The sequence below is a fragment of the Colletotrichum fioriniae genome, assembly GCF_027942845.1.
Source record: "Colletotrichum fioriniae strain IMI 355084 chromosome Unknown scaffold_18, whole genome shotgun sequence".
Taxonomy (NCBI): domain Eukaryota; kingdom Fungi; phylum Ascomycota; class Sordariomycetes; order Glomerellales; family Glomerellaceae; genus Colletotrichum; species Colletotrichum fioriniae.
Genome location: NW_027076854.1, coordinates 304,469 through 316,512, shown reverse-complemented (window position 1 = coordinate 316,512; position 12,044 = coordinate 304,469). Strand labels below are relative to the sequence as shown.

The 12,044-nt window shown below is 55.4% G+C and overlaps 3 protein-coding genes across 3 annotated transcripts; 2 read left to right on the top strand and 1 right to left on the bottom strand.

Annotated features, from left to right (window-relative positions):
- Positions 1–2,360: 2,360 nt before the first annotated feature.
- Positions 2,361–3,904, bottom strand: MUQ1 (choline phosphate cytidylyltransferase; the record flags this gene model as incomplete). Its single annotated transcript, XM_065759316.1, has 4 exons — positions 2,361–2,714; positions 2,792–3,575; positions 3,627–3,744; positions 3,805–3,904. 4 exons carry the CDS (start codon positions 3,902–3,904, stop codon positions 2,361–2,363), a joined length of 1,356 nt encoding a protein of 451 aa, XP_065612038.1.
- Positions 3,905–5,162: 1,258 nt separating this feature from the next.
- Positions 5,163–6,394, top strand: PMU1_2 (putative phosphoglycerate mutase pmu1; the record flags this gene model as incomplete). The annotated part of the gene is made up of 3 exons (XM_053193589.2): positions 5,163–5,315; positions 5,381–5,605; positions 5,669–6,394. 3 exons carry the CDS (start codon positions 5,163–5,165, stop codon positions 6,392–6,394), a joined length of 1,104 nt encoding a protein of 367 aa, XP_053048907.2.
- Positions 6,395–9,964: 3,570 nt separating this feature from the next.
- Positions 9,965–11,397, top strand: N0V96_011567 (uncharacterized protein; the record flags this gene model as incomplete). The annotated part of the gene is made up of 3 exons (XM_065759315.1): positions 9,965–10,049; positions 10,085–10,592; positions 10,653–11,397. The coding sequence occupies 3 exons, from the start codon at positions 9,965–9,967 to the stop codon at positions 11,395–11,397; spliced, it is 1,338 nt and encodes a 445-aa protein (XP_065612037.1).
- Positions 11,398–12,044: the final 647 nt, after the last annotated feature.

Below are 12,044 nucleotides of genomic sequence, written 5' to 3'. Positions count from 1 at the left end.
GACGAAACAAGAGGTCAAGCCGCGGCCGCCCATTCGTCGGGCGGTGATTTTTTAGTCAATGGCGCGTCAGGTACATGCCGTCGTACACCGCAACGCAATGCAATGCAGCAAGCAGCAGCAGCAGCAGCAGCAGCAGCAGTAGCAGCGCCGGTCCAAAGGTGAAGCAGGGAACTGCCTGACGGGAGGGAATGCTGTACGAGAAGGCGATGCACCTCCAGTTTGTCCCACCACAAGCCGTCGGCCGGGCACGGCTCCAGTCGGTCGACGTCCTTGTGCCCCATTGCGGCTTTGGTGCGCGCGGTCCGAAGCCGAACGGTATTGCACCCCCAAGGCCATTGGTAGTATAGTGTATGTACCGTGGTGTGCATGGCTTCAGCACCCGACTTGGAGTTCGGCTAGTGTAGATGTTGTTTTGATGTCTCATTCAAATCTTGCTCAATCGCACCAAACAATGACTCCGAATACATCAGCTACCCGATAAGCTCATTCCGGGTGCAGCGAAAGTGTTGTCATGTTCAGGGGATGGACATGGGCGAGGTCCGACATCGCAATAATCAATCGCGCCCTACATGTCCAGTTCGCCCTTTTTACCCTTTGAGTCGATGACTATTGACATGGCCAGCCGCCAGACAGGGTTTTGATGCGGCCGATCGAATCAATTGAGGTGATCCCCGGTGATGATGGCGTTGTCTTCCTTGGGAGGATGAGTCGTAAGTGCGCACTTGGCCTCGCGACCTCGCGATTCGCGAACATGACGGCGGAAAGGAGAGTGCGGAATTCACATCGTCAAGTTCGTCGCCAAGATGTCGTCGAGGTTGTTCCAATTGTTGTTGTTGAGATGCGTGCAGCTGAGGTCCCTAGGTACTTTACTTACCTAGGTACCTCACGTAAGGTACCTTACTTGCCTTGGAGGAGAGAATTCCACTATCAACCAGGGCAAAGAGCGGAATTGGGAGCCAGTGTTATCGCCATCTCTTCTTTCCCTCCACTGTCAGTTGTCCCTTCCATTCTCGGTTTCCCATGTTACCCCTCCCGCGGATAGCCGAAGGTAGGCGATGACGTGGGGAAACAAGTCCGAGCAACCATAATGGGAGGAGTGGAAGGCACCGCTGACCACTCACCACCACCTGCCTCCCTTCTCAAGGTTCTGGTCTGTCCCAATGGTCAGGTAGGTAGCAACCCCCCGTGCTCCCCGCCTTGTGCGTCCCCCTCCATCGTTTAAATCTCTTCAACAGATCCAACCCGAAATTCCTTCTCGAACATTGGATCGTATCGGTTGGGTTGGCTGGCGAAGGCGAGATCCCCCAAGGTGCCGAGTGTAACCATTGAGGCAGGCATTGCGTCTCCTGGCACTGTACACCTCCTTCGCATCTACTTCCTTAGTACCTACAGGCTACACCATACACCACTAAACATCTTCTCTCACACGATGTACCATCAATGCGCATGCCTCCTGCATCCAAATGCACACTTGGTTGCCGGAGGCCCGGATCTTCTTCCACGGTTTTCTTCACACACACACTTTCTATCTTCTCCCCGGTCAGCTCAGAGAGACAATGGGGATTATCTTACCTACATATGACGAGATGGATGCCCAGATCTGGCAGCTGCTTACCCCCAACCGATTTCTAATCCAATACAAAACATCAAAGTACCATCACCTTACCTTTACGAACCTCAAATTGCCCAGTCTGCTCTCGACAAGTGCAGAGGCAACAACGAAAACAGCCCAAACGTCTCAGCCCTGCAACGTAACCTGGACGGACATCTGGGTTTGAACCAACAAGACGGGCGCAGACGCCCGGCTCACTGACCCTTGGTCACTTGACCTGCAAATCGCGGGGTACCTTGCCTACACTCTTCTTAGGTACGTGGCTTGGCACCGGCCATGTCTCGTCTCTTCCCCTTAGATCGCGGCGCCAATCTTTTGGTTGACACTTGTTTGCGCAGTGTGTGTGTGTGTGTGTGTGTCTGGCTACCCATCACACTATATCATTCACAGAGAGGCGGTCTGGAAAGTATGAAAAAGACGCCGTTCATCCTTCTGAGACAACCCTCACGCACACCCAGAATCGACCACACATGCCCAACCGAGACATCCCAAGCAATGACACGCGGAAACTAGCAGACGCGTCGTGGTAAGTATACTAATGTTTTACTGTCTGTGGTTTCCAGTACTCCCTTCAGGTATCGTTTGGTAGTTCCCTTTCTTCAGCCCGTGACCTGTTGAAGGCCAACCCATTCTGCCCTTCAACCTAAAGAATGCTGCTACTCGAGGTATCCAAATGTGAACATGCTGCCGCCTCATAATGATGCTTTCCTCCCAAAGATCCCACGATGCACACCCATACACACCCATCTCACTGGTGCGCCCTGTCCGCCTCCCGCCTCGCCTGCTCCTCCTCGAGAATCTCCCTCCCGCGCGCCGCAGACTCCCCCTCGGCCTTGATGCCCTTCTTGCGCTGCCGCTCCTCGTACATGTCGCGGCTCTTCATGATGCGCTGCACAATCGTCCCCGCGTTGACGCTCGCAAACTCGTGCTCGCCCACGGCCCGCATGATGCCCATCTCCTTGGGCGCCGTGTACGGGTCGTACGTCAACGGCATAAAGGCCGTGGGGCCGTGGTACACGGCGTCCGGCGTGCCCCACGGCAGCGACGTGAGGTAGGCCTTTGTCGGGGCGAACGGGGCGCCAAAGACGACGGCGTTGACGTACTGTTTTACACACAACCCATGTATTAGCAAAACAATACTCTAGCAGTTGCTCTGTTGGCACTCTTTAAAGATCTTACCCTGCACTGCAGCACGCAAAGACCGCGCTCGTAAATATTCATGATGGGGTAGTTGATGCCCTTCCAGTGGTTAATCTCCTCGTCAGAGTGAATACCCGCCACGACGTACGCAGGCGGGTAATCGCCGCCCTTGCTGACGCGCTCGTTGACGGCCTGCTCGGTGTACCACCCCTCCCCGCGCGCGAGCTCCTCCTCGGCCTCGACCACCCGGCGGAGGAACTCAATGTGCCCGCTGGAGAACAAATCGAAGCCGCCGTCGACGTAGACGACGCGCTGGCCGATCCGCGGTCCCTTGCCCGGCAAGAACCGCGAAAAGATGCCCTTCTCCTCGACCGTGGCCTCGGCCTTGGCCTCCCCCGACGCAGCCCAGAACCACACCTCGACGCCGGGGTTCTTGCCCGTCTCGTCGGTAGCATAGAGCTTCATCCGCTCCGTCAGGGCCTGCGCCTCGGCCTTGATCTCGTCCCGGGACGCGGCACCCTGACCCTGGCCCTCATCGCCGGACAAGAGATTCTCGAGCGACTTGATGAAGTGCGTCTTTGTGCAGAGGAGCATGCGGCCGACGAGGTCGGTGGTGGAGATGCTGGGGGTGCGCTTGACGACCTTGAAGCGCCCGGCCTCCTTGACGAAGCGGTAGCAGTCGTAGCCGTCGGCGTCCGAGGTGATGTCGTCGCCGTGGACGACGTACTTGCAGCCATAGTGGCTGATCCAGTCGAGCTGCGTCACGTACGGGGCCTGGCCGACGGATTTTGTGACCCAGCGGCAGGCGTCCACGGCGGCCAGGCTTTTGGGTGTATGTCAGTAATGGTCTGTGAAGTAGAGTGGGAAGATGTACCGCTCCTGGAGGGTCATGACTGTTGGGCCCTTGTTCTCGAGAATGGACTCATCGGAGTGGACGCCGATGTAGAGCTCGCTGCCTAGTTGGCGAGCTTGCACAATGGCTCCAGCATGGCCTGCGAGAGTCAGTCTCTTGAAGGTATGAGACTATGAGGCATGCATGATTGCAGACTTACCGTGGTGGAAAAAGTCGAAGCAGCCATCGATCCAGATGCGCTCCTCCAGAATCTCAGGGGCTGGCTCGCCGGGTGGGTATTCAGGGTCGGAATTAACCATGATGGGTTAATGATGCCGTCGTCGATGGGAACTCGATGGGTTGCTGATTCTCCAGGATTCCAGGGACCTTAAGACTGCTAGTAAGTAAGTCACGAAAAAAGCCTTGTGATAATGACCTGCTGGTGTTGCGTCAAAAAAGTTTCACCGACTGGACGAATTTCACATGAGGTTTGATTGAGCCTTGGAGGGACGAACGGCATAGCTCAGGTCGCGATGTCCCGCTCCCGTAGCGGCACCGTATGATTGGCGAGGTTCCAGCGCCACTGCGATAGCCGAGACCCACCAGAGCTTTCCAGCGTCCGGACCGGCCACGCAACGGCGCTCACGGGGCCTTATTTTTCTGGTGAATCCTCCACTGACCACTGTGAGCTCCCCGCCAGCCTTCCAGGTTCACATGTTTTTGTCGTTAGGTTGCCCGCTGTCCATCATCCCGTCCCAACGGTTCTTCCCCTGTACCCATCTACGTACCTAAGGTACCTACCTACCTCAGTAAGGTAGCACCAACAAAAACATCAGATGGACGGATTGGCACGTGTTTTTGACAACCGTTTCGATAAACGCTTCTGCCGCAGTATTTGATAACTTATTATCTTGGAGGCGCCTATTTACTGAATAAATCCCTGCTCAGCTCGACATTAGACAATTATCTAGGTGCCTCCCATGATTAGGTATGCGAAAATGCGCACGAAATGCGCCAGAGAAGCTATGGCTAGGGAAGATAGGATGTCCACCAAGAGCTGACAGCTCTGGTTGATAACTCTGGCTGGCCCAGGCATCTTCCAATACTGGCAACATTCCATGGATGGGCCTCATTCAAATCTATGTTGTCTCCATCAAAGTTGATGAAGTTACCCAGGGACAAGAACAAAAACGTGGTTGGGTCTCATCCGCTGCCAGGAACCCGGGCCATCATAGGCGCCCACGTGCGACAAGTAATCCATCCATTGGTCACTGCCAGGGATCACCATCTTGACCACCCGCAACTTTCCAGTCCTCCAGATGCCAATTTTCTTCGGACGACATCTCGAATCTGAGTCTGGCGAGTCACCGGCACTCCATCTAGGCAATCTGCCCCGGCATGGCGCGTCAATGGTTCATGGAGAAATGACTGGGGTCCTGGAGCGGGGATCGTCAGTCTACTCCATCTCGGTGCTATTTATCCAGAGCTCTCTCCCTCCCCGCATGCGACGCTGCGATGTAGCTCTCCTCCCCAGCTCCAGTCTTATTGCGCATTCTCTCGACAACCGCCTCAGACAAGATGAGGGGTCTCGTACTGTCTTCCGTCCTCGCTCTCGCGCCTCTCGCCCTCGCTGCCTGGCCAGAGGCCGAGGGAAAGGACATCAAGTACACGTCTGTTCCTGGGTACTTTTTGCAGAACGACAACAGTACTGATCCGACCGGGTTCGACTATGTACGTTTGTTGTCAACCCTACCAAACATCTCGGTGCGAAAGCTCTTGCTAACAGCCTGCGATAGGCCGCGGTCAACTTTGGTCTCATCAACCGGACCTACCCAACGGACAAGCACTTCGACCCCGAGGGTGTCAAGACCCAATGGCAGCGTTTCGACCACTGGGTCCAGTACCTCAACTCTGGCTGCCGCAAGAATGACAGCGTCCAATACAAGCTGCTGTTCATGGGTCGCCATGGTGAGGGCTGGCACAACGCCGCCGAGTCATTCTATGGCACTCCCGCCTGGAACGTAAGAAAACGGCCCTCAACACCACCAAGAGGAAAAGGACTCTCTCAGCTAACATGACGACAGTGCTACTGGGCCGAACAAGACGGCAACGCCACCGCCCGCTGGGCCGATCCCCTCCTGACCCCAGCCGGCGCAAACGAAGCCCTCAAGGCAAACGCCTACTTCAAGGACCGCTACGCGACCCAGAAGATGCCCTATTTCGAGTCGTACTACACCAGCCCCCTGATTCGCTGCGGCTACACCGCCAACATCACCTTTGGCGGCATCCCCATCCCGGCCGACGAGCACCCCTTCATCCCCGTCGTCAAGGAAGGCTTCCGCGAGGGCATGACGGTACACACCTGCAACTGGCGCTCCAACAAGACCTACATCGCCTCGACCTTCCCTTCTTTCGAATTCGAGCCCGGGTTCGCGGAATACGACCAGCTCTGGCGCCGCAACGAGAGCGAGACGAGCGACGCCCAGGACGCGCGATCGAAAGCCGTGCTGGACGACGTCTTCCGCGGCGACGACAAGACGTGGCTGAGCATCACGAGCCACTCGGGCGAGATCACGAAGCTTCTAAAGGCGCTGAATCATCGTGCGTTCCGGCTGTCGACGGGCCAGATTATACCCGTGTTTGTGAAGGCCGAGGTCGTGGCGCCGGTGCCGGTGCCCACGTTTGCGGCGCACGAGCCGTACTCTACGTGTACGAGCCCGCCTGTAACGAGTATTGCTGGTCAGGGGTGTGTTTGCGCGACGACGGCTTCGTCGGCGCTCTTCCCGGCGGCTACGCTTTTGGCGGCGTGAGGATGCGGCGTGAAGGATTCTTCTCGTGGTAGTTAGTAAAACATAGAGCCTGGTAGTCGTAATGTAATGATGATTTGTGAGTAAAAGAGACCGTGGCAGGTTCATTCGATTGCGCCTCGAAGGAGCCGACGCCAGGTTTCCCATCTGAAGCAGGCTTGTGATAGCGTAGAACCATGTTCGAAGCAGCCACCAACCTTTCTTCCCGTCTTGAGCGGACGAACCCATCGTTGAAGTTGCGGGAGTGCAAGGTGCGGGAAAGCGGCTGATCGACGTTGAGCTCATCTTTTCGTCCGTCTCAACCAAACCGGGCGGCGGATACAAACCCTGTATCAGTGTGTGATCAGTGCATTCCTAGCGTGGTTATCTTGGATTGGAGCAGTACTACTTTTTGAACGAAGAAGATGGTTTTTTTCTTCTGATTACCCAGCTAAAGGTAGCCATTCGGATAACAAGCCCAGTCGCGTGGGTGCAATGGTGCGGGTGGTGGGATTCAAGGGTGGTATTTTCCTCGGCCGGGAGTCCGTTCACCACGTGGGACTCGAGCTTCTGGAATGTTTCAGGGTCTACGCGGGGAGACAAAGCTGCCTAGGTATGGGACTGAGACTGAGAGGCACAGAGGCTTCCGGGAGGAGGAGAAGGAGGATCAAAGGAGGGTATGTGCTGTGTTGCGTGTGCCGTGCTCTTTGTTGATAGGTCTGCGCTTTGGGCGCTGCGCGGTGGTAGACTCTGATATTTAGAAGCAACGGCTTATTGTCTGTGGGCGCTCGGGAGCAGATGATCTGCTTGATCCCGGGGTGATTGGCCAATCGTCAACATTGCCATGGTTGATATTTACTATGAGGCGATTGGTATTGCGGATAATGGATGTTATTGCTATCGCGGTGGAGAGATGGGCAAGGGGGTTGAAGAGAAGGAGAGGGGGAGAAGTTTCACGATGGAATCAGACTTATTTAGAACCTCGGTGAAGGAGCGCCGGGAAATGTAGCAGAACCACCTGGTCAGGAAAGCTTCCATGCTTTCGTGGTTAGCACGGCTGAGGAATAATTCGGTAAGCTTGACCCTAGAACACTTCCCGTGCGGCCATTCAGCCAATGCATGAGGTGGCTGAGATGGCTCTACGGGCCCTTTTTCCGAAGCTATTTCGGTGTCGAATATCTGTGTCGCAAAGTTGAAGGTGGCTTGCAGATACTTTTGCCCCCGGACCGTGACCGTGATAACAAGGTATCAAGTTGAGCTGCGAATTGTGGTTTGACCGAATTCTGTTGAAGGGGCATTCTCCACATGGTTATGGTCCTTTTATGAAGCTGAATATCGAGGCAAGGGAGTACGAAATGGAAGTAGCCTTACATTTGCATCTTCCAATACCTTCCTCTCTTAGGTATTCGGAATACTGCTTGGGGAAACACCGTGCAGGCAATCATGAGATGACCCGGCAGTAGATCACCTGTGTATCTATCCAAAGACCACAAACCATGATCAGCACGGTAACAATCACAGGGATAACCGCAGCTTGGACCTCTCTTCCTCCGGATCTCTGTACGGAATGGTGTAGTAGCATCAGCTATTTGTATCTTCTTGTCACGTTTGGGATTATTTTCTGCCCGACTTAATTCCAGACACAAGTCTTTTTTTATTCACTCTTGTCACATTGCTGTTGGATTTCGCAAAATCTTTAGCCTTTTTCTTAAACCTCCGAACCCCGCCAAAACAGGTCTCAGAAAGCACCCGACCGCCAAGTTCCCCAGTCCCAAGCACCAGGAACGATACCTACCGGTAGTGCCCTGAGATCGTCGGCTACACAAAGAAAGGAACCACAGCTGCGAACGGACGGTGCAGCAATTTTCGCGGATAATCGCTATTACAAGTCGCCTACGTCAGGTGGATTGTTTGTTTCTGTCTGTACGAATACATAGCTCTGTGTTACATGAACTATCCCCTCACCTAACCCACACCGGCAAGGAGACTATTCCCTACATATTCTCTGGGAGGGGTTGAAAAGAATACAACAAAACACGCACGACATCCCTTTCCCTTGGGCATCTCTTCCCTTGCTCAATGCTCCGTACTCCGTAATTACTCTCCAGCTTTTGCGACTTTGCCTGGAAAACCAATTACCCCCCGTCGTCTCCGAACATCATCCTGGACCTTTTTGACATCCACTTTCCCACTCCGAAGCAGCAACAAAACAAAAACAAATACAACAAACCCATAATAAAATCAATACGTCCGGATAACCTGACGATCCTCTCTTTCTGCCCATCCACCTCTCTGTATCACCCACCGTCGCGAACCCCCGTCCTACATCAAGCACACCGAAGGCTGAAGCAACATCAGCTCAATTCCCCCGTCTCCAAAACGAAACCCGCCCGCGACGCAACGTCTTTACACTTTTGAACCAAAGCAACTCCAAACTCCGCGTTTCTCCAGTCTTCATTAAACTCAACCTGCAGGCTGACGACTAGCCCCAATCTGTCCGAATCGCATTCTGCGTCAAGTGCCGCAGCCCAGGGGCCTTGAGCTAATCTTAACCTGCGGTTCCTACAGGTTGCGTGTGCCATCCGTCTACCTTGCCTATTGGAAGGAGGGTGAGATCAACGTTCAGTCCAGTGAACCGGTCCTATTTCCGCCTTGCAGCACCACCATTAGCAGCACACCACCCATATCTGCTTAGCAGCAAACCCTTGGGCCGTGGCAAAGGGGGGGAAAAGTGGTCTCGTGGCCTGCGATCGACCAACCGGAGACTTGAGACTAGGCAGACGATAGCCATAAGCTGCTGCAAAAAGCAAGTCATAGTGTCAAGCAAGGGGGGGGGCAATTGAGCAAGTTCGCGCATCTGGTCCGACGAGGATTCAAGCGAGCAGCACGACGCAACCACCAACCACGCAAAGCAAGCATCCAAGTACACACACAAACCAACTCAACTTTGTATCCGTACCTTACCTTAGGCAAGGGGGGGGGGCAGCAGCAACTCCATTGAATCCATCCTTGGCTTGCAGACTTCGTTCAGCAAAGTACCGTACCTTACTCCGTACTTGCGCAAGGTACCCGAGAGAGAGTGAGCAAGGCAAAGCAAACAATTCAGCTGCACTCGACGCACCAACGGCAACGCAGATACGCACACACTCCATATCCCTCATCGGCATCTACCACTCTATTCATAATTCACCCACGCAAATCGCAACCGCAACGCAACGCAACGCAGCAGTCGCAGCCGCACGCCGCACGCCGCACGCCGCACGCCTCGGGATCCAATACCACCTCGAACCTGGCCTGACCACGCGCGAAACCACCCTCGCCGATCGATTCGGCCCCTCGTCCGCCCTCCTTCGCCGGAATCCTGAACCTGGTCCCTGACACCCCTTCCCCTTCCACGCCCTCCTTCTGCGTACCTACGGGAAACTCTTCCACCTCCCTGGCGCGAACCACACCGTCATCCCCCGTCATCCCGCCCGCTCTCCGTTCCCGTCCCCGTCCAGCCCAGCCCATCCTCTCTCTCTCACACACTCCCACTCCCGCTACCACTCCTAGGCCCAGGCTCAGCCTCCAGGCTCCCCCCTCCAACTCAAAGACATGCAGCGATCCGGACCACCTCCCACGACCGCCAATGCGCCATTCTTCTCCTCCTCCTTCTTCTCCTCTTCTTCCTCAAAATCACGTCCCGGCACATCCTCTGGCGAACCACCGGAAAAGTCCCAGTCCCAACCACCACCGCAACCGTCCCCTTCTTCCCGCCGCCCCTCCAACCGCAGTCCTCCGGCCCCAACGTCCTCATCAAGGACCGCAAGAACTCCTTTGGCCGCAAGACCTCCTTCAGCTCGCCCAACAAGTCCTCCTCTCTATCGTCCTCCTCCTCCAAGCGCCGCGCCAACAGCTCCAGCTCCGGCGGAGGAGGCAATGTCGTAGTCACCGACCGCAACGTCCCGCCCGCACTCCCCGACTTCGCCCTCGCCGCCGCCGCAAAGATCACCCGCGACGCAGACAACATCCAGAGCCCCGCCTCCGCCGACAGCTTCTCCAGGATGCTGAGCCGTACCCAAACCGGCTCGACGAGCCTGGCGCCCAGCGACCGCCTACAACCGCCGCCTACATCCGCGACGCATCCCAATATGTGGCAGTCGAGCGAGTCTGTCGTGTTGCACATGCAGATGCAGGAAATTGCAAACAAGAGGATATCAACGTTGGACTATCTACGGAAAGCGTATGTCCTACCTTACCCCTTCCATGCGGACCGTCAGAATGCTAACTATGACCTCAACAGACACGAAGGCCGAGTATATTGGTTCAACACAATCCTCTTCGACAAGCCCGACCTCGCCCGCATGCCCTCCTTCGAATCGCGCAAACTCGCCCGCCGCGCAACAAACTACCTCCTCCTCGGCCTCTCCCTCCCCACAATCGTCGACCTTTACGCAAACACCCCCATCGAGTTCCTCCGCAGCCTCAACAACCTCCTCCAAGAATTCGAGTCCTTCCAACAACTCCACAGCGAAGGCGGCACCTCCACCAGCTCCCTCTCCCGCGCCCGCCTCCCCTCCATGTTCCGCCGCCAGGGCGGGAAATCACGGCGCAGCGCCAGCGGCGCAAACGACATCGGATACCCCCTCGACTCGGACTCGGCGAGCGGCGGAAGCTACGGCGGCATCGGGGGCTCGTCGAGCGCGAGCGCGAGCGTCATGTCCTTTGCGTCGAGCGACAACGATCTGTTGCCGGGGGAGGTGTACACGCACCTGCTCACGCCGTCGCTGCCGTTCGAGCCGGATTTCTACGAGACGTTTGCGACGCTGTGTGAGGTGCTGATTGACGTCTACACGAGGATGCTGAGCCTGGTGCCCACGCCGCGGGAGACGACGGCGCCCGTAGCGGAGCTGTTTGCCAAGGCGGACGCCAAAGTGCGCAAGATTATCGTGCAGGGCGTCGTCAAGGAGTTTGAGGACAGCAGCAGGTCGCACATCAAGACGGAGGTGGCCAATATCGGCAAGGTTGTGCTTGGTGGGCTTATGTGATGGAACACGATACGGGATATATGGGACCCATGTCTGGAATGATCTGCATTTTTCTTGCTACGGAGTTCTTTTTTCTTTTGGCGCACCCCTTTTTACGAATGGATGGTTCATGTTTGAAACGTGGAAGAAATTTCGGCGCAGGGCACGTTACGACGAGGCCTTCAGATACCTATGTTCATGTTTGTTTCTATTCTTCTTTATATATATCTATGACCTGAGCTGTAGGGAGAGACAACGTCTCTCGGACTTTTCTGTCCTTCGATAATTGAATGGTTATAAAAAAAAGTTCCAAATGTTCATCAGATACCATAACGCATGTTTTGTCGCTCACATTGGCGGACCCTAAGGCCTCTCACCGTCAGTGCTTGACTCTATAGGTAATCATCATCGAACTGGAAGTGCCCCAATATCCCCCCATTGAACCCAGGGCATCATAGACGGGTGAGACTTCCCACGAAGTCCAGAGTGTAGGTGTCTAGCCCCTTTGCGGTCCATCAAGGGAAGATTGGAGCCAAAACCCTCAACAAAAAATCCAAAAGTTTGGTGTGAACCCCCCTCGCACCAAGAATAAGCCCCATCGAGTAACACACCCAAACCTCAGTAAAGAGGCTATGGGCGGGCAATCGCATACCTATCGATCTCGACGA